The sequence below is a fragment of the Lottia gigantea genome (genome assembly GCF_000327385.1).
Source record: "Lottia gigantea unplaced genomic scaffold LOTGIsca_12, whole genome shotgun sequence".
In the NCBI taxonomy this organism is placed as follows: Eukaryota; Metazoa; Mollusca; class Gastropoda; family Lottiidae; genus Lottia; species Lottia gigantea.
This window is the reverse complement of record NW_008707225.1, coordinates 3,777,884-3,799,812: the sequence shown is the minus strand read 5'-3', so window position 1 is coordinate 3,799,812 and position 21,929 is coordinate 3,777,884. Positions and strand designations below refer to the sequence as shown.

The window sequence follows — 21,929 nt, the reverse complement described above, 5'->3', positions numbered from 1 at the left end:
GTGTTTACAAATTAGAAATCAAACACTTTTTGGAAATGATGGACAATAACAATAAATATATTTCTTGATAAAATAAATTCTTCAGTACTATAAAGGCTTTCAAGCAAGAAACTTAGATATTCTGTGCAAAAAGTTGAAATGATAACAAAGACTGTAGTTGCTTTAATAATGAATCTTCAAATAATCTTTAAAACATTTATAAGTCAAGGCAAAACCTCAAAAAACGATAAAACAATTACTTCGAAACATTCATGCGCTTATTAGCAATTTCAAACTTGACTGAGATCTTGTCCTTATATACATGCATACCAAGTTTCATTAAAATCGGATAAAAACTGGAGTCTCTATTGTGCCTTCAAGTCAAATTTGATGCGTTTTACTAAGTCAAGGGCAATAACTCAATAACTGTTACTTTACTGAGTTTCATCAATAATAGGATAAAAACTGTATTCTCTATCGTGCCTACAAACCAAATTTGACGCATTGTATTAAGTCAATGGCAATAACTTCGAAACCATTCCTCCAATTATTACCAATTTCGACTTGACTTAGATCTTGTCCATACATTCAGGGATACCAAGTTTCATTAAGATCGGATAAAACTGTGTTTTACTAATGCAAGGGCAATAACTCTGAAATCGTTCCTCCAATCATTATCAATTTCGAACCAATAATAAACATGCATACCAAGTTTCATCAGTTCAAAGCCTCTATCGTGTATACAATAAATGTGGAGGAACAGACAGCCAACCTGACGGACGGGCGGACGGTCGGAGGCGACGGCAATATACGTGCGTATAAAAACGTATAAAAACTGTTCATCGAATAATCGTCAAATTCAAACTAGACCAAGATCTCATCAATATAAATGATCACCCCAAATTTCATATAAATCTGATGAAAACTGTTGTCTCTATTGGGTTCACACACAAATTTTGACAAGTTATTTCTTAGTCGTGGGCAATAACTAAAAAACGGTTCATCGAAAAAATGTCAACTTAGAATCAGTCCAAGATCTCATCAATATAAATGATCACACTAAATTTCATTTAAATCAGATGAAAAGTGTAGTCAACGAGAAATGTTGACGACCGACATACAGGGGAGATGGCAATATACGTCCACATTTCAATGTGGGCGTATAAAAGGCAACAAGAAAAATACTTTATTAAAACAGTAATAAAAGTGAAGTGTTCTGAAAACAGTTTCATTAAGGGTTCCTTTAAAGACCACAACCCTTATAGGAACTCTTTGTGGTGTCATTTATTAAGGGAAGTAAGTAAGATATTCAAATTATAATATAAAATCTGGAGAAATGAAATGACTGTAGTTTTACCTCCTACTTTTTTCCACCTTATGCAAAATCTGGAGAAAGCCATAAGAAATTTGGGTTTTAATAAAAAGCAATGATCAATGTATCAATTTTTATTAGATCAACAAAATCTATTATTTTACGAAAAAAAAAAAACTTGTGGAAAGTATACAAAACCATACATCAATTAGTATTATAACATTCACCATTATCACAATTCTATTTTACATATACCTGTTGAAATCATTGTTAAATCTTACCTTACAGTCACAGAGTTTAAAGTGGAAACTTGAATTAAGCTTCAGTTTACATCATTGTTCTTCAATGGTTTATGAGAAAGTTGGTCACTGTATCATTGATTCAACTAGATTATTAGCACTGATATTAAACTTTTGCCCCTCTAGTTTAATTCAAAAAGTCTGTTACAAATATGATAGGGATAGCTATTACAACCTCCAACAAAACAACCCATGTGCAATATTTAATTTCGATGAGTTCATGCATTGAGCTAAATTTTCTGCCAATTGAATCAACGGAAGAGAATTTCATCTAATTCCCATTGAGCTTTTCTTCTCACTATATAATTTGGCGAACACTTTTAACCAGAAAACACCCTTTACAAATATATTATATAACTAATAAATAAATAATACAACTTCCTTTAACTGAAAGAAAGTAACTCTTATCAAAAGAAAAAAATAGTTAGTTCAAATATCTATTGGCAAAATCATAAAAAAAAAACCTATAGCTAATAGGTATGCAAAATAACAAACTAAATAGAATTATATGACACTGAAAGAAAAAAGCTTTTTTTAATCTTCTCATATATTTTTTTCTTTTTTTCATAACATTTAAATTTTACTATCAAAATAAGGTCACCACACAGACTTTTTATAAAAAAACATATGAAATGAGGTTGTCAATTTAAGTTGCTTTTTTGAGCAATTACATAGGTATCATTCTACTGTGTGCGGCTACATATTTCAAATAAGCTGTTTCTACATCCAATAAATTTGAATGAATTCAAAGACATAACTCCAGTGTTCTTAACATAGCAAATGTTAAATGGTACTAGGTATAGCTAGTTTAAAAGACAATATTTGACTGTAAGTTTAGATGTTTATCAATTGATGTGTTAGAACAATGTCACAAGATATTGCAATGTGTAGGAAATTCTATATATACACCTTTCTTGGAGAAAAAACAGATATTTCAGAACATATTACTCAATGAATTTACCCAGGTACTGAAACAAAGTTGTGTTCCAGATAAGTGAAAACATAAATTAGTTTGCTTGGATTCACTTTATAAAAAAGTCTAAGAAGCCAGTTTAGTTATACGTTTGTAATATTTAATACTAAAGTAAAATCTTTTACACCATTCACTAGACACACTCTATAGTTGATTTTAAACCAAACTTTAAATAAATTAAAACATTTACACATTGAAGAAATAGGGCTGGAAAGTTTATATTTTACACATGCACATCCTGTCTCACTTGCATTTCAAAACTTTTTAACAACATATTCACAGAATATGACACCTGGAATTAGTATACCGCTGTACATTATTCAATAAATAAATAAAAGGAAACCGTTATATTTAATAACTTGACACAACTTTCAATCACCATCAATACATTTTTATGTCCCTCATTTAGATTTCTTTGAGTTTTGACAAAATTCCACACTTATAGGTTTTCCGCCTAAAGTAGTTTGATGAAGTCGAAGAGCAATCTGAAATAGAAATTGATGTTCAGAAATGAACTAGTACATAGAAGTAAAATAATCGTAATTAGTAAACAGTTGATGGGATTGATATAGATACTTAAGCCTCTGTATTTGTCCCAGACTTACAGCCTATACACGTACTTGCATTATTTTAACACAAATGGCTCAAGTAAATCTGTAAAGACTTGACCAGATCACTATCGGAAAGAATCTTTCTTGGTTTAAATGACGTAATTAACATAGTGACATCACAATCTGATCCAGTTTTCTATAGTTGACAAGAATGACAAACATTCACAATGAAATGAAATGACTAAATGTGTCCCTGATACACATCCAAAGGCTAGAAAACCTCTATGTCTACATGCATGTGTCATTATCATTCTTACACATACACAAATCATAAAATTTTAAAAAGCCTACATGAATAGGCTGAGGTAGGGAAACTTACTTTCTCCAGCAAAATACATGATAATAATTAAGTAATAATATGAAAAATGTCTTAACAAAGATGATGTTTAGAATTGAAAGAAAACTCACTCCATGGCTTATTCTGGATTTAAAATCCATGTATGCTATTCCCTTACCAATATTCTGGCCTTTTTCTTTGGGTATCTGAATGCTTTTAACTCCACCTGAAAAGTATAAATTTAAAATTTATTATAGAAGTGATCAAAGATAACAGTTGTGATCAGAATCTGGGGATGAAAATATCATTGTCAGGGTAACTAAGAGGCCAACTTTTAACTTGTCATTGTGTTCAAGATGATTCAGTCATGTTAGTTTGATTCTCAGCATCTATGCTATAAAGAACCCATTATTTAATCATGATAAAAATTTATCGAAACAGTACCTGTCTTCCTGAAATGTTCTTGTAATTGTTCTTTCGTCACATCTAAAGCTAAATTTTTTATCAGAACTTGTAAATGGTTTCTAGTATGATTATAATTGTTGTTGACACTATTTTTATTGGGGGACACACAATGCTGTTTAGCCTTTAAAGGATTGTTTCCATTGTTGTTTTTTACACGTTTCGCACCTGGTGGTAATTTAGTTTTCACAATATGTAATACAGTTGGTTTATCACCCTGTCGAATCTGTAATTCAACTTTGGAAGGTTCTAGAGCTGGAGGTGCAAAGGTTGGCTTCGAGATTCGTCCTGAAATAAAAGAAATTTAAATAACTTAACTTGGGAACCTCATAAATTGTTTGTGTTTGGCCATTGCACTTCTAATTACAAACGCTAATTTGTATACTGCATAGGATAAATTTAGGGTAATAGGTGAACTAGGGTCCCTGTATTGCAAGAGCAATAATGAGCAAAAGCATACCAGAGGTTCGTCTTCCAGTTCTGTCCTTTTGTTTCTCCCACCAATCTGCAGTTCTTTTTGTTCTTCCATTACTTGGTCTAAGCTCAGTTTGATCTTCCATGTTTACCTAGAATAGAGATCATAAAAAAAATTGTACAAAAAGTCTTGGCTCTAAAATCTGAAACATTTATAAAAAAAAAAGGTACAAATCTAGGTTTTCACCTAAAATGTGGTATTATAGTTACATTTTAGGATCTTTTTTACTGAAGACTGAAGGGGTAATAGGTGACTACGTGTATATCAGAAATAGCTAAATGAGGAAGTCACAGGGGCGTTTGAACGAGTACATACTCCATATTGAATTCCACACCCGATTCAGGTATATACGCCTTCTGATGTAGCCTAATTAAAATACCCCGACCTGCTCATTAGCTACCTGAAGCAAAATTTCGCTAAGCCTTCCTAAGGAATGTGCAGAGAATGTTTCTCGGAACCAAATCGTGCATAGTGATAAGCTCTTTCAGTATTTATATACCTATCACTTCAAATTGTGCTTGGATATATAATTTGATATTTATCAGAATTTTAGGGTAAATATTTTACATCTAATTCCCATACTTTTTAAATCCAGTTTCATTCTAGAGGAGTACGAAAAATAGAATAAAAAATTATACCACAATATCATAAAGGTTTTTTTCCTTTCAGCCTGTGAATACGTGCGAATTGGAAGGTTTGCTATGGCCCGAAAATGCAAGGCCCGTAACCGGTAAATCACAACAAAGCTATGTCCAAAAATTATTGGAAACACTGCAGTAGATAATACAAAGCCTTATAAAGTGTAACTCTTTATCAAAATATATTACCATATTAAAACTTCATATGTTCAAAGGTCAGGAAAATCCCCAGAATGTCGGATACTGGAATATTTGAAGTATGAAGACAGTCGTTCTATAAATAACAAATTGACCTAAACACGTCCCTTTTCAAACTACTAACGCCACCTAGAAACACAATACAGAAAAATCCATGACAAGCAGACGAAACTTTCCCTTTCAAACGCGTAGGACCTATTGAAAAGGATTTCTGCATATTTAGATGTAAAGGCCCACACTAACGAAGGATCTAAAATATTTGAAAGTCATCAGAAGGTCTTCAGTGCATTAATTGTGCTTGATAGCACGTCAAATATGACTGCATGCTGCCAGGCTATCATATTGAATTAAACTTTTACTCATTCAAGCATGAAAACGAGAGTCAACAAAAGACCCACACATAGCAGGGTGTATAAAAATCAAATTAATGGATATCTGATCAATGGTTGCAAGATAAAATCTGAAAGTCTGAAAATCTGCAGAATCAATTGCATTAACTTTCCAAGTTTGACATTATAGTCCTTGAATCAAGTATCGAATTCATCATAAATTAATCCAATAATTTACAGTTTATTTTGATTGTGATTGTAAAATATTGCAATAAACAAATAAATGCACATGTTCATAATTATTATGCTAACATAAAAGTTTCCCAATGTACTGTTGTTTTCCTCAAATGATTTATTCTCTTCGAAAATTCATTGAACTACGGAAGCTAAACATAATCACAGGCAGCTTAAAAACCCTGAAACCAATTGCCCAATTCAGCTAAATATAACTCACAAATGATCAATTATATGTTATACTCTGAACCCTTTTCAATCAGAATGGTATAGCCAACTGTTTCACATGAACCGAAAATATGTTAGCCAGAGCAACTGTTTACAGATAACTTTGAGATATAATAGTATACATATCAACTTTACAAACCAATAAAGCCCAATTTCAACTATCTGTATCAGTTTTCAGAATTGAAATCTAATACCAAGTTTCCCTACTATTCCACACTTATTGCTGTGTTGAGGTTTAGACATTTATCACTTTCAAGGTGATACTAATGATCACATATGACATTTTTAATCATAACTGCTCATGAGAGTATCAAAAATTATAATGTAATTGACATCAGTCAAAATTTTCACTTTAAGTGTCAAGGAAAGGTAAGCCAGAATTAATTTTGAAATAACAACAGATAGCTAAAATTGGTAAATTTCAAGGTTTTTGATTCATAGTTAAGGGAACAGACTATAAGATTTTCAAAATAACAACAAAAAGTTGAGAGTAATAACAAGATTATTTTATAATATAAATCTAGGTTAAATTTAAATGATATCAACATCCAAATAACATTTTATTGTTACAATTAAAACAAGTAGATCATTGTTTATAACTTCTTAAAGGTAGATCAAAGCAATGTTTTACATAGAAATAATGCTTTCAACTTAACAAATATAAATAATTAAGGATTTGAAATGTCACTCAACCAAAAATAAGTGCAATTTATTTTTTCAATTAGACCAGATATGACACATAAATATCGGCATTCTTTAGTTCATCTTCTGCAGTTAACTTTTCACTTCACACAAATGTCTACACAGATTTATCAATTTCTGTTGATACTGTGATTTTTTGGGGGTATTTTTCATTAGGAGTAATGCTTGTTTAAAAAAAATCTCCATTTGCTGTTAACTCAACTCAATATCAATACATCAAAAAATTTCATCTCTGCACACAATAGGACTTTAAAGAATATTTATTCACGACTTATAATTTATACATTCATAGTTTTTTTCAAAATATGGTTTCACAAACAAGACATTGCTTATACTAATCTGTTAAACAAAAAAATAGATCATACAATAAGAGTAGAAGAAGCAAATGAATAAAATATTAAATTGAAGCAACAATTTAGATCCCATGTAAAATAAAGAATCAGGCTTGGTACCACCTTCAGTAAAAGTATAAAGCAAACACAATAATTTAACTCTCAATTCATGATCATATAATACAACAAAAACTATACACATTTGTCTATCACAGCCAAAAACCACAGCCACAATAATATTACTCTAAATGTCTGTTTGCTTGTTGAGGATTGTGGGGTCGCAAGACAGTAAAAGTAGCAAAAACAAACAGAAAACTGATTCCTGCTAATGACAAAGTTGATGTAGCATTGAAATATTGTTTATAATTGAAGCGTAAATACCACAGAGCTCCAAGGATTAAACCAAAAATAGGAATCATGAAATTGCCAATGTTGATATCCTCATCTTGATTTGTATGTACTGTCTGTTGAGGTTGTATATTCTGGGTAACTAAACAATGTAAAACACTATTATCTACAACATTACATGACTGTAAGGTTGATGTTTCATTTCGTAAATCTTGTCCATTATATATTAATCTAACTAATTTCTGTTGAGCCAATTCATCGGGAAAATGCGTTCTGAAATAAATCAAAGTCAAAATGTTAGTTATAGTACTCGTGAAGGGCAAAAATAATTATATAATCATTTTATATAGAATTAAAATACCAAATTCTGTATTGCTCACAAAATTCGACATAAAAACTATCACCTTTAACATAATTTTGATAAAACCATTTACCATTTAGTAACCTTATTTTGCATTTGTTCTTAACTACTTATTTGGATTCATAAAAAGTATTTCTTTCAATATCTAAGCTAGCCATACAGTTACTTCAAATTACTGTATATAACTTTATTAGCATACCTTTTAAAATAACCAATTGTATCTAATGGTCTTGCGAAAACAAGTCTTTGGGTATCATTAAGATATTTCAATCTAACTCGTATTTGATTTTCACTTGTTGTCTCAGAATGAACAGAAGTTTCGGAAATTTCAGGACAATCTGTGGATCCTCCTTGTTGAGAGACTGATTGCACATCAGGATTTTCTTCCTGCACAGAACAAGTTGTCTGTAGATCTTGGTCTTTTGTGTTGTCAAAAAATGCAACTCCACGTTGTCTTAGTTCATTTTCAGCCACATAACCTGATAGGTTTTCACTTTGTACAACATTTGTGTCTGTTGTACAGGATGACTCAATATCAGTTTGCTGGGTTGTCCTTGAGTCTGAAGTGGACACAGTTGATGTTTCTTCCACTGTGTTAATCACCTGCTCTTCTCCATCATCATCATTTGAATCATCATCTTCTGATTCATCATCCTCATCTTCCAAAATTGCTCTGTCTAAACCAAGTGCTTCATTAACATTATCCAATGCAGAGCTTACCACATCTGTTAAAGAACGTCTGATATTTGTAGTAGGTGGGTCTTCATTGGTGTTTTCAGTATTCTCATCCTGATTAGAAGTAGTGGTGTTTTCTGCAACAGGACTTCTGTTTCCATTTCTCACTCTTTGAGATAATTCCACAACAATTACACTGAAGAATGGTATATCTGAAGTATGTGTAGAAAACCAGGCCAATAAACCAACTACCAAAATAACTAATAAACCAAATACTAGTGTAACTTCATCTCCTATGCCTTCAATAAGAGACATAACTTCTGTTGAGGTACCAACACTACCAGTTTTGATTAAGGAACCTTCTATATTTACCTAAAAAGTTAAAAACAAAAATTTCAATCATCGTTTCCTTTTTTTTCAAAGATATGAACATGATCATGAAATGTCACAAATTTAAAAACCATAGATCTTCATTATCAGAGGTTGAATTAGACCTAGAATATGAGGATATAGTTTTCAGAAGTACCAGGACTGTATCAAAATTCCTAGTACCTTCAAATAAACCTCAAACTGGGGATTTCACTATTTCTTTTATTTTCTTTCACCAGCAAGGGAGGGGGGGGGGGGGGTGATATATTATTCTCAGCCTTAATATTGGGGAACCGGTACCTGAAACTATTCATAAAATATATATAATATTATTATATATAATAATAAAGATGGTATTATGATAGATTCGTTTGCCAGTAAATGTATACTGGTTTTCACTGTTCTCACAAACTTCACTGAAACTGAGAAAGACATCATCAGTTTCACTTTCTTGGCAGTTCAGCAGTTTTCACAAATCACTCGTATGATCTTTTTGTAGAAATGTGGATTTAAAAAAACAAACCAAACATCTGCGAGGATAATATTAAAAAGATATCACAGTTTACTCACTTCCAATGCCCTTGTATCGTTAATATACTTTGCGTAGAACTGCCTTTAGTTTTCGTTTTAGGTCGACATTTTCCCGGAAGTTACACGCCGGTGTTTCTACTTCGTAGCAATCACGAGTATTTATGAAAAGTTACGTCCCTTTAGTTGCATGTTGTCAGTCATAGAGTTTATATCATGTAGATCATTCTGCCAATTCATGCCCATCTCAAAAGATCCAGAGGTGTGCCTCCTCTGTCAAGAGCCAGGATTTTATGAAAAGAAAGAAAGAAAATTGAACAAACTTTCTACAGGCATTATCCTTGGTAGTTTTGGTGCAGTAATTGGAGGAATTTATGTTATCACCTTCCCATTTGTCACTCCAGCGTTAAGAAAATTTTGTTTGCCTTTTGTTCCTGCTACACCAGTACAGATGAAACATGTCTTTTCAGCTCTAAAAGGAAGATCAGGAACCTTGATAGACATTGGTAGTGGAGATGGCAGAATAGTAAGTATTTACTGTGGAATAATGGAATACTTGAGGCTTCACAAGCTTATCAATGAAATTTATTATCAATGTAAAAAATAGAATTTTCAGTAATGACACTATTCAAATCTACCAGTTTAAAGTTGGTTAGTTGTAGGCTATTAGAATTAATTCATATTTCTTTTTTTATTTTCAGGTATTAGAAGCAGCCAGAAAAGGTTTTAAAGCTACTGGAGTTGAGTTAAATTTCTGGCTTATTTTATATTCAAAGTTCAAGGCTTGGAGACATGGATTCTCTTCCAATGCCAATTTTATCAAACAAGATCTTTGGAAGGTAGGTTCCATAGTCATGCTATAGTTAATATACAAGACTTTCATGCTTGTGTGTGGTTTTCATTAAATGAGATATACAGGTAAGTGTCAGAAAAGCTCTAGGACTGGTGTCATATTTATAAACGAGGTTTCCCTTTCGATCATACAAATAGATACTGAAGCTTTTGCCTTGTTCAGCGCTCGAGAAGAGCCATAACTGTGATAAGACAATTTGTGCAGTCATATTCACAAATCATTAAGCCTCTTCTCTATGCTCATCTGGGTCATCAAGGTTTTGAAGACAGGTAAAACATGAAAGCCGTGTCAACCGGCTGCAACTATTCACGAAATCTAATAGCCTCATTAGGCCTACCGGTATTAATCTTTTGCTAATGTTAAGACACATGTATTAATATTTCAGACTGATTTATCTAGGTATGACAATGTTGTGATATTTGGTGTAGAACAAATGGTAAGTATAATTTCTGCAATACATTTTATTTGTAGACGTATGAAATATTTTCTGGCTAGATACTTTCTGAATGTAATTGGAAATGGTGGATAAGTGAGGTGTGTCAGAGTTAGCAAGTAAGCAAATCTTGCCATGTATGCAACATTATTTTTTTTTATCTAGAAAATGCCAGAAATCACTCTTTTGCTGGTTATTGCAAATTAATATATAGAACACATTTATGTAATTGATGAAAATGTTTTTAACTGCTTCCTTCACACTTTACATTGAATTGTTTGGATAGTAATAAGAATAATGTATACCGGTACTGGAATCATTTATTTTTTATCTTTTTAGGTCTAACTTTCAAAATTACTTAATTTACTACATATTAACACCACAATAATTGTAAACAAAACTTTAAACCAGGGCCAGTGCTTTTTATTGAATAGTAACTCATAGTTTGTCCATCAAACCTTACAGCCTTGTATGATGATGTTGAAATTGTATGAGATGAAACGTATTTATTTTTTTTGTCCTTTGTAGATGACAAAATTAGAAGAGAAGCTTGAGAAGGAGTTACCAGATAATGGACATGTTGTAGCTTGTAGATTTCCTTTCCCCAATTGGCAGCCAAAAGAGACAATAGAAGGTGGACCAGGAACTGTCTGGTTATATATTAAGCAAAACACTGGGAGATCTTCCTGATGGGCCCAAAAAGTCCTAATAGGTACAACACTTATATCTGGTCCATGCCTCAGATATACAAGTTAGTAAGGATACTCAGATTAAAACCAAAATCAGGTTTATTTGTTTTAGAGAATGACCTTAGTGAAACAAATCATCTATATTTGAATTTTAAGTCTTGAGGTGTGATAGAGATTATATCATGTGTGAATAGTTTAAGATTGGATTGTATAACATAAACTCAAAGATTTTTTTATTTCAATATCCAGAACATGATTGTTACAAATAAGAAACCATAGACAAAATATCCCCTGAATTTCAATCAAGTTATTAATGTTCATTATTCTGAATATTTCTGAACTTGGAAAATGATAATACAAAACTTTGTCACAAGAAACAGATTTAGTTGTATAAATATTTCCCGTACCAGCAGGAAAAGCCAAGTTTCAGCTGATCTATAACTTTCTGTACAAAAATCTCACATTTTGGTTGTCGCTAAAAAACACATGATGTACTGAGTTTACTGACATTCACTGCCAAAATATTGAGAATGTTTGCATGCTTGAATGGAAAGTTTATTAATAACTTAAGTTGCAGACAAAGTGGACATCTGATTTCATAGATTGAGCTCTACTGGTTGGTAACCTCAACTCATGAATTATGAACTTTACCACTTAACACCTATAATGAAACACTATGAACAAAGAAAATAAATAGATAAAGTCATTTAATAACCTTCAAGCACAATTTTAACAGTTTTGAGAACCAGAACTTGTGATCACTATAAATATGAATTTGAAATTTATGTTAAGATCACAACCTCCAAAACAGTAGATTGTTCTTTTTTATGCCATCAATTTACATTAATATCATTAACAGCTGTAAGCTGAATAGCTCTTTCATTACAATAAAACAAAGAAATTGAAATCAAGAACAATCTGAATATCGCTTGTGATAATTAAACAAATATATAATATCAGTAATACTGAGACATACTGGCACATAAATAATTAAATAAGTATAATATTTCTTAACAAAAGAATATTTCATAAAATCAAAAAAAAACAATGAACAAAATACAGATCTATGTGATCCAATATTTTAACAAATGAGTTGCCTATAAAGGGAAAAAACAAATCTGTATTTTAATCAGATTGTGATAAATTATTACTGTCTAAACAGATCTGAAATCACTATCTCTCTAAATGATGTTTCTGAATGGCTTCATCTATAACTCTTCTCATATACTTCACAACTTCTGTTGGGTTTTCATTTTTAATAATAGCACTTCCAGAAACTATAACATTGGCTCCAGCCTAGAAGTTAAATTAGACTCAAATATCAGAATAAATGTTGATACATTATTGTTGTAAATGAATCAGTGAAGTAAAGGCTTGTGTCCACATACGCGATTTTCATTGCGTTTTCACGCCATATAATATGCATCAAGAGTAAGCTTGAAAATGTCACGGTGTAATGTGCCACGATGTACTATGTCCAGATAAGTATAGACGGAGGCACACTTGCTAGAGCGGAAGACAACATGGTGTACGAATCAGACATTAAACTGTCGTCCTGAAAAAAGAAGTCACTGGCTCCATGTTTGATGAATATCACAACTTGGTGAGTCAATTATTTTCGTATTACGATAAGTTTTTCATAAATATGTTCACCTGAAACCCTTCAAAGGTTATAAGCGTATTACGCATCATCGGCAGAGCGTGTTTTTTTTTTTTACAAAACACCTATGTGGACAAAGGACTATTGAAATGCCATTAATGTTATCTCAGCATTTTCATGTTGTGTATTATGTCGTATGTGATATGCAAACCCATATGTGGACACAAGCCTTAAGGTGTGGTATTCATATATTTTAGGAAAAATTCAGTCTTTGTAATAGAAATTAGATAGTCCATGTGTTAATGGATAAGACAACAAATAATACTAAGGTACATACAGAAGATAAAAATTTGACTTTATTGCACAAAGGTTATACTTACATCTGCACATTGCTGTATTGTATCTGGACCAACACCTCCATCAACTTCTATATCTAAATTTTTATATTTCTCTCGCAATGTTTCTACCTAAAAACATAGAATTACTAATAAATGGTGATTAATTCACCAATTTTTATGAAGAAAGGTAAAGCATCTGCAATATACTAAACTGGCTTTGATTTTCTACCTTCTACCTTATCATTGTGTGGAAAAACAGCATAGTAAAGACAAAAGTATCCGTTTTAGAAAGACCTTCTTAGGTTAAAACTGATCTATGACCTACCTTTGACATACATTCAGGCATAAATTTTTGTCCACCAAATCCTGGATTGACTGTCATTATTAATATAAGATCAACCTTGTCTATATAAGGTAAAACTACATTAACATCTGTAGGTGGATTGATTCCTAACCCAACCTAAAATATACACAGATTTTGTTATGTTTAGAAGACTTGAAAGACTACTTTTTTATTTGTCCTAGAAAGGAGTTACTGTTGCATCCCTTTGAGTTCCTCTCTGATATGCTCAGACAGAAGTAATGAGGATGTTTTGGAACAAAACTGACCAAATACCCCAATATTTCATCTTTTGCTATAACAAAGATTGTAATGAAAAAATCTAAAAAATACCTTCATTCCAGCTTCTTTTATTTTTCTGATACATAGATCGACATCTTTTGTAGCTTCATAATGAAATGAGTACAGATTACCACCAGCATCAGCTACTGGATCTACCCACTGAAACAGTTAAAACAAAACAAAGTTATTGCCTACATAAATTGATCAGATTTCATAACTCATAACTCGGCGTATATTGCCGTCACCCATGTCGGTCCATCCACAATTACTCGTAAACACTCTACAAGACACAATTCTTGATGGATTTTGACGAAACTTGGTGTGAGTGTGAATATCAGAAATATCGAAAAATATTTAGTATGTTAAATTTTGAGCTCATAAACATTCTAGAAGGCTCTGATTTTGACGAAAATTGGTGAAATTGTTTATTATCACCCATGGATGAACCCTATCGAAAATCCAAAAAATCATGTGTTTCAGTTATTGACCTCGTTCTTGAAAACGCTTTCAAACAATAAAAGGCATGATTCTTGCCGGATTTTGACAAAACTTGGTTTTATTATTCAGTACCGCGCTGAAGATTGAATATTTGCCCTCTAGAGTTTTCACGAGCTAAAACTTGAACACGTTTTCAAGAACAAGGGTTATAACTATTATTCATTATCGGCCTAAAGAGTTCAAAATAAGTGTATGGCTGAAGGTTGAATATTTCATACTGATTATTGTAACTGTACTGCTAAATATTTTTATTCAAAATCAAAGATGCCAGTGGGCATATATTACCTTGACTGGCGAGCTATCTTCAAATATTATTTTAAAAGCTCTTTTTCAAAATCCACAGCAGTTAAGAATGTTTAAACTGCATATCCTAATATTATCATAATAGTACTGAGTTTTAATTATAGTTCATCAAGATACTAAATATTTAACATACAAATAAAATATTCAGTATATCAGAATTTTATTTACCATACCATAAATCAATAACATATGTTTTAATATTTCTATATCGCTCTACATATCATATAAATTAAACTCATAAAACTAAGTAATAATTGAAAAACGCTTAATCATAATATTAAGTGTTTTTCAATAGTTAATTGCATTTTTATTCAGTTTTTTGGATTATATAAGGATCCTGTTATGTTATTTATGACACCAGGTATATCTACTGATGAATATATGCTCGTATTGGGAAAGTTTAAAATTTTTAAAGTTTCTGTTCATTCTAAGACGTAGTATCACTTTAAAATGAACAAGTGGTTGCCTAGCAAGATACTCCCACTTTCCTGATACATTTTCAATATATCAAGGGCAGTCACCTATCTGTGTCAAATCATACCAAAAATCAAGTTATTGCAAGATATTGTTGATTTTAACAAACACACATTTTTAATAAAATTCTGACAAAAACTGTAACCTCTATCGCTAACAAATTTTGATGCGTTTTCACAAATTAATGGGCAATAACTCAAATTCCGTTGATCGAAAAATTGTGAAATTTAATCTTGACTAAGATCTCATCATTATGGATGATAATACCAAATTTCATTTAAATCGGATGAAAACTGTACTCTCTATTGTTTTCACAAATAAATTTTGACGTGTTTTTCATAAATCAACCACATAATAATGTGGGCGTATAAAAACAGGATGTAAAATATGGCCTACTCTCTGACAACAATGATTTCTGAATTGACTTTTGCCAATTGTTTTCGAATGGATTGCAATATCAACTACAAAATACTAGTGAGAGTCTTTGGGTTGGCCAAATGTCAACCCTGGAAAAGTTATAATTTGTAAACATGATTTTTCAGAGAGAAGGGAATTTTCAGTCCGAAAAGTTGATCATTTTCACATGAATTATGTTCAAACCTGAACAATTCAGCTTATTACGATGCAAATATATTTCAACAAATAGAATATTATAAGACAGCTTATAACAGGATAAAAATGTGAACCTTCTCCGGATCTTGTACCATCATGTGCATTTCAAAACAAACGTTTGGTAGTTTTGGTCGTAGGCATTTTACTACAGGATGACCGAATGTTAGGTTAGGAACAAAATGTCCATCCATTACATCTAGATGTAAAAAGTCAGAACCACATTCCATAAATCGCTGACATTCACTGGTAAGTGATGATAAATCCGCATTTAGTATTGATGGAGCAATTCGACACGAACTGCCATTGGAAGTCGCCATCCTGAATATGGCAAATTGGGTGTCAGTAAAATGCTTAGCTGTCCGTAACTGAATCTATTTCACATGACTGTGAACAACTGCAGCGAAACTGAACATTCCAATTTTTTGATTATCATATTGAATGATTCAAAATGACAGTAGACTGTAGATCTAATTCCAATTTTGAAATTTGGTATAAATTACATGTACACAAAAAGTAAATGATATCAAGGGGACGCTTGGAAAATCCGCATGATACAGACGCCTACTCCGATTTCGAACATTTATCTGTTTTTTCTCAAAACGAAATATATTTTTTGCACATAGAGATCAATTCTGTATCTTTAGGAATAGTGAAAAAATATGATAAGAAATTATGTACTTAACTATTTAAAACTAATCAAATTTGGCTTGTTTGGAAAAGCTAAAGGAGTTTGATAAATGAGAATGCAGAGTTAGTTCCCTTTGTAATGTTTGGGAAGATAACTGATTTTTTTTGACATGACAGAACTTGACATTTTATTTTGTTGAGGGTTGCATTTGTGCTGAAATATTGAATATGACGAGCCCTGGGGTGACTCCCAGGTCTTTTCGCAAAGATCAAAGAATTATCAATTTGTCAAAAGAAATATTGGAGGCGAAAGATAGGAGAGTTCCAGTTCTGTTACTTGATCTCAAAGGCTAGTTTTGGCTACAGCCTACATTTTAGCATTTCATTTTTTTAAAACTATTACAGAATTATAAGGATTCAACACCGAATTTCGTCAAAGTTAAAAAGAAAAAAAATTTTTTTTATGTCTTAGATGTTTCCTCGGACATTCTACAAAATAATTAAAATTGGTTTATTTCGATTTTCTTTATGAATCCTTCACTTTGACCCATATTTCATGAGCAACAACTCGACAACGGCGGCAGAACGCATCACCTATTTTCATGTACAATGTTTGATCTATAAATAAGAAAAACACGCTGTATGGATACCGGGAGGTATAACTTACTTCTCTGAGTATTTATCTTTAATATCAATTCATTATAACTAGTGACAATTCCTTCAAAGAACCATGATTTAAAAAAAAAAATAGTGACTGACAAAATAAGATACGTAGTGTGATTTATTGCTAAAAGTCACTGAAACAACATAAGAATATGGTCCACTTTGTGTTCCATAGAAATTTTCTGCTGACATGGAATCCGCTAGTTTATCAGGTGACTTCATTCGTTGGACTACATTCTAGCAGACGACACTTGGAATTCCGATTACCGCTTGGGATTATAAGGAAATTCGGCCGATAAAAAATGGTGACGTTTGGTAATAAGTGAAATCCGCCATTTTGTATTTGTCAAAGTATACATTAATACATTTTACTTTGCTTGAAACTACTGGATTCATTCTACTAGCTTATATTGTACAGAAAACCCATGTTTGTCAAAACAAGCAAATGCGAAGGTCACGTGAGGTTGCACATGTAAATTATTAATCTTTTCCGGAAATCCATGAAAAATAGGTTACCGTAGCACGAAATAAGGTTACTTGACTGAGTACTAAAAATTTATAATTAATGTCTTTACACAGCTCTGTAACTTTTCATTTTTGTTAAGTTCATTTTTGTTCTGCTAGGAATAGGCTATTATTAGGCCTATTATTGTTTGCAATCAGTCTCTCAGAGGTCAGGGTGGTTGAAAAGTATTATGTTACCATTATTAATGATTCTTAGTAAGAGAAGCAAATTTATCATTATTAGCATTGTAGAGTATTGATTTTGATTTAATGCAACTGCAAGCTTCATCAATTGTTTAAATTATGATTTACCAGGGCAGGGATTTCTAAGACACTATTAATCCCACTAGAGCACTTTTATTGAAGTGAAACATCTCATTATTTTCTATTGAAGACATTTTAAACAGTTCTGAATCTACAAAAGATACAGTGAGAATAAAAAGAGAGTTATGGGAATATAATATTCACCAAGTGGTAATTCTAGTGTTAAGACAAGATTATAGTGTCATAACAGGAGAATGGTCAACTGCTGCAAATATAGCTAAATTGCTAAGGTAAGTACATTTGCTTAAGGAGGGGAGGGAGCTGTGGTAGCTCACAAAATTAGCCAAATATTGAGCTTGGAGGTCTGAATACATAAGTTAAGATAGGCTACATCCTTTAATTTTAGAAGTTTGGATTCCATGTCTCATAGGGAAAAGTAGGACGTAAAACTCCATTCATTTCATTTCATTTCATATCTCATAGGGCAATAGGGTAGACATGGAAACATGTTTTGCCTTCAAGCTTGTTTTCCTGCGAAAAAGGTGTTGTCATCTAATTTGGTCCAATTAGGAAACAAAAAGTAGGATGTCAAATTCTTTATTTCTATTTCGACAAAAATTTACTGAGATTTTAATATTTCTAAGTTTTGTTATTTATATATATTTCCAGTGTAATTTGTACAGGAATTGATATAAAGGGACCAGGTTCTTCAGAATTCTATAATGAATTATTACCTAAAGCTTGTGAGAACTTATTTTTATTGTCTCGACATATCCAGGCTCAAATTGCTCATGTAGAAGACACCATAGTAAGTTTTTTTTTTATTCACCATTGCAACTGTACTTACTATGTAACTCCTTGACCAGAAATTCTTGTTTTTGTCTTAATTCAACAATTTTTCATTATTTGTTATAGTTGAATGTTTAATGATCTTTTTTTAAATCCTGTCCTAATTAAAGAGAAAATGAAATCTTGAAAACATTGTTCTTCATATTTTAGAAGGGTGAAGAAGAAGAAAAGAAGTTATTTGATAATTTTCAAACTGTCATGGATTCTTTAGCTTTTCTGGTCTCGGCTCATAGTCAACTCTGTAAACAAGGTAGGCCTACTAGAAGATTGATAAGCTGATTAATTACAGATTTTTACATATGGGCTCTTAATCTTATCAAATAAACAGATAAATATTTATACAGAAATTGTTTTTTTCACTGTCAAATTTATGAATACTTTAATTATGAATAGTAGGCAATTAATAATGAATTTTATGAATTTGATTTGACCATGAGATAATTGATCTGTAACTGTTTCATAAAATATTGTCACTGCTTAAAATAAGCATCTGGTTTTATGAATTTTGCTGATTTTGAATTATGCTTTTTTGTTATTGATAGTGTATTCATCACCATGGTTACTACAGTTATTGATATCAGATGATCCAGATACTGTTGTTATTGTTATGACTTTATTGACCAAAATATTCAGAATAAATGGGTAGGAAAAATATATATTTTCTTTATTTGTCTGATGAGCTTATACATGTAAGTATTTATCTTTGGAATTACCTTATTTTAGAATCTTAAGAGAGTCCACATAGCTTATGAAGTTTTTATGGTATTTTACTTTTAATGTCAAAAGTTCATAACAGTCAAAAGGAGAAATCCAAAAATGAAATGCATCAAAGCTGAGAAAAAATTTAGAGATTGCTATCTTGCCATAGATATCTAGTGCATGAAAATTTCCAAATTACTAAATAATATGGTTATTGGTACAGTAGGGTGACATAAACCTGGTAGTCCACATGAATGAATGTTATATCATATATTGTAGGTATATTTTAAATAAATTAGATGACAGTATAATCTTCAATATAATGGACGAATTGATTTATAAATTAACAGTTAATAATGTTATAGAAGTAGCAGCGTAAGTTTCAATACATTATAGATTCTTCACCCCTGTTCATTAAATATCAAACAAATAAATTGTAACTATACCAGTATATATAGTATATCTCATCTCACATGATAATATATCATACCTGATTAATGAGAAATATACATCATACAGTAGACAATTTGTAAGTCTAAGATTTTTATAGCATACTGCTGTTTTGATCAACGCATACAAATCGAAGTACCTATCCCAATCTCATGAAATGATCCTGATATGATTTTCCTACTTGTTACAGTATAGCTACAAAGTGTGTATTAAAGATTTGTGATTATCATAGAGGAGTTGTTGGTTCATTAACAGCTAGATATAAGTAAGTTTGATGTTCATTTTTCTTAAGATAATTATAATGAAATAAATCTAGTTCTAGAAAATAGATATGTAAATATATTTGATAATAAATATAACAATGAGCAGTTTTTATATGACAAGTTAGGCTTTGTTTTTTTTTAACTGTTGTGAATGCATGTCTACAACACTATTTTGATCTTTTTGATGAAAATTTCTTGCTTCTGACATGTAGATTATGTTTCCAAGGAGAATTTTGGAAATAATCGTGCCTTTAACATTATTTCTAGGGGATTAAAAGCATTACTAGGTAAATGGGCAGGAGAAGGGTTTGATAGAGATTTAAGACATCTACATACATTATTAGAGACCGGCTCTGTACATAGAGCTGAAAATGAGGTAAGATCACTACTGATGTTTAAAATGAATACAAATGATACTTCAGACTCTCAGGAATGAACCTGGAACTGAGATGGAAAATGCCTATCAAGTCACATCTACTACAGAACTTATTGCAGTAGTAGTCAAATTCTGTAAAACTTTTTAATGGTTTTGACAATAAAGTGTTGCCATTGACACAGCCAGGTCCAGAACCTGGATTAGTCTTTTTATTACTCTTTCCTTGCCCTTGGTTAAACTAAGTGTGTGACTGAAGGCTTCATTAGATGGTGTCTATCTTCAACTGTTATGTTTGATTCATCACATGTCATAAATTTATTCTAATTCTAGAAATTTTTTGATGCAGCGGTTATGATACAGATGATGTGGAGAGGATTTGTTACCAGGAAAAAACTACGCAAAGCAAATAATGCATTTTCAAATTTTCAGAAATCATATAGGTAAGCTTACCTCTAACGTCACAAATGATTGTCAAAATATTTGCAAATATTAGCATAAAACAACTGTATGATGTTATGAAAAAGATTTTTACATTCATAGGCACAAAAATATATCTGTAACTGTTTGAAAGCTGATATACAAAAAAAATTAGAGTACTAGAGCCACACGTGGCACAGAGTGGGACTTTGCAAATGTAGCAAAATGCTAAAGACTCTGAAAAAATCAACCTTCTACGATAATTACATCACGCGCAAGAGCAGTCTAAAGTTGAGAAGAATTGTTTGTAAGATTGTTATAACGGAAGTAAACAGCCCTCACAAATGAAAGTATCAGAAGATAGCCAAGGTCAATGACATTTGACATTGAAAGGGAGACGGTCAACAAAGGTCAAGGTTACGAGATACAAGTCATCCAAATTTTTAATTATATACGGCTATAAAACCGGAAGTTGAGATAGGACAGCAAATATAAAAGTATAAATAGATAGCCAATGTGAATGACCTTTGATCCTACAAAAATCAGGGTCAAAAAAGGTCAAGGTCAAAAATTGAAAATTTTGAATTTTCAAAACCTGTTCCTTTTTTTGAACTTTTAAGCTGAAACAATCGAACTTCTAAGACAACGGGGCTCAACGAATGAAGTAATTGTATGCAAAGTTCCATTTTGAACAAATGTAAACGTTGCGAGTTATGTCCCTTGCCAAAATTGTCAATAATGAGTAATTTAACCCGGATGTGCTACGCCCACCTCAATTTCTTTTGCATAGGTTAATTGATATTCTGAATGTTATGTTGTGTTCCAAATTTAAAGCTTCTACATCATACAGGTCAAAAGATATAGGTCAACAAGAGTCAATAAAGGTCAAAATAGAAAATTGAAAATATAGAAATTTCAAAAGCTGAAACAATTGACCTATTAACAAAAACTGGCCAAAATCATGAGGTAATTGTGTGCAAAGTTCCTTTTTGAACAAATGTATCCTATGCGAGTTATGCCCCTTTCCCAAAATGTAAACAATTAGTAATTCAACCCGGATGTGCC

At 31.6% G+C, this 21,929-nt stretch overlaps 4 protein-coding genes across 4 annotated transcripts in view; 1 reads left to right on the top strand and 3 right to left on the bottom strand.

Moving 5' to 3' along the window:
* Nucleotides 1-2,155: 2,155 nt before the first annotated feature.
* Nucleotides 2,156-5,276, bottom strand: LOTGIDRAFT_230487 (hypothetical protein). Its single transcript, XM_009048274.1, has 5 exons — nt 5,216-5,276; nt 4,374-4,479; nt 3,896-4,201; nt 3,583-3,677; nt 2,156-3,048 (listed from the first exon to the last, which is right to left on the bottom strand). Exons 1-5 carry the CDS (start codon nt 5,216-5,218, stop codon nt 2,965-2,967), a joined length of 594 nt encoding a protein of 197 aa, XP_009046522.1. The 5' UTR covers nt 5,219-5,276; the 3' UTR covers nt 2,156-2,964.
* Nucleotides 5,277-7,288: 2,012 nt separating this feature from the next.
* LOTGIDRAFT_110966 (hypothetical protein) lies at nt 7,289-8,748 on the bottom strand (the record flags this gene model as incomplete). Its single annotated transcript, XM_009048273.1, has 3 exons — nt 7,289-7,670; nt 7,958-8,171; nt 8,583-8,748. 3 exons carry the CDS (start codon nt 8,746-8,748, stop codon nt 7,289-7,291), a joined length of 762 nt encoding a protein of 253 aa, XP_009046521.1.
* A 777-nt stretch (nt 8,749-9,525) lies between these two features.
* On the bottom strand, nt 9,526-16,081 carry LOTGIDRAFT_230485 (hypothetical protein). Its single transcript, XM_009048272.1, has 8 exons — nt 15,827-16,081; nt 13,917-14,024; nt 13,569-13,703; nt 13,286-13,372; nt 11,145-12,601; nt 10,569-10,619; nt 10,032-10,169; nt 9,526-9,856 (listed from the first exon to the last, which is right to left on the bottom strand). Exons 1-5 carry the CDS (start codon nt 16,067-16,069, stop codon nt 12,479-12,481), a joined length of 696 nt encoding a protein of 231 aa, XP_009046520.1. The 5' UTR covers nt 16,070-16,081; the 3' UTR covers nt 9,526-9,856; nt 10,032-10,169; nt 10,569-10,619; nt 11,145-12,478.
* Nucleotides 16,082-16,600: 519 nt separating this feature from the next.
* LOTGIDRAFT_185823 (hypothetical protein) overlaps nt 16,601-21,929 on the top strand; it is a 10,343-nt gene continuing 5,014 nt past the window's right edge. The window contains exons 1-9 of the mRNA XM_009048271.1: nt 16,601-16,728; nt 17,941-18,100; nt 18,480-18,618; nt 18,810-18,909; nt 19,202-19,301; nt 19,638-19,733; nt 19,999-20,073; nt 20,339-20,447; nt 20,778-20,887. Of these exons, the coding sequence (XP_009046519.1) occupies nt 16,608-16,728; nt 17,941-18,100; nt 18,480-18,618; nt 18,810-18,909; nt 19,202-19,301; nt 19,638-19,733; nt 19,999-20,073; nt 20,339-20,447; nt 20,778-20,887 (1,010 nt within the window). The 5' untranslated portion in view covers nt 16,601-16,607. The remainder of the gene's footprint in view (nt 16,729-17,940; nt 18,101-18,479; nt 18,619-18,809; nt 18,910-19,201; nt 19,302-19,637; nt 19,734-19,998; nt 20,074-20,338; nt 20,448-20,777; nt 20,888-21,929) is intronic.

What these genes read in the sequence shown, in the direction of transcription:
- LOTGIDRAFT_230487 (XM_009048274.1), bottom strand. An exon ending in AACTGGAAGACGAACCTCTG is followed by an intron (nt 4,202 to 4,373) that starts GTATGCTTTTGC and finishes CTTTTATTTCAG; the next exon opens with GACGAATCTCGAAGCCAACC. An exon ending in AATCCAGAATAAGCCATGGA is followed by an intron (nt 3,049 to 3,582) that starts GTGAGTTTTCTT and finishes TTTCTATTTCAG; the next exon opens with ATTGCTCTTCGACTTCATCA.
- LOTGIDRAFT_230485 (XM_009048272.1), bottom strand. Translation starts at nt 16,069, where the DNA reads ATGGCGACTTCCAATGGCAGTTCGTGTCGAATTGCTCCATCAATACTA. An exon ending in TAAAAGAAGCTGGAATGAAG is followed by an intron (nt 13,704 to 13,916) that starts GTATTTTTTAGA and finishes TGTATATTTTAG; the next exon opens with GTTGGGTTAGGAATCAATCC. An exon ending in TGCCTGAATGTATGTCAAAG is followed by an intron (nt 13,373 to 13,568) that starts GTAGGTCATAGA and finishes CTATGTTTTTAG; the next exon opens with GTAGAAACATTGCGAGAGAA.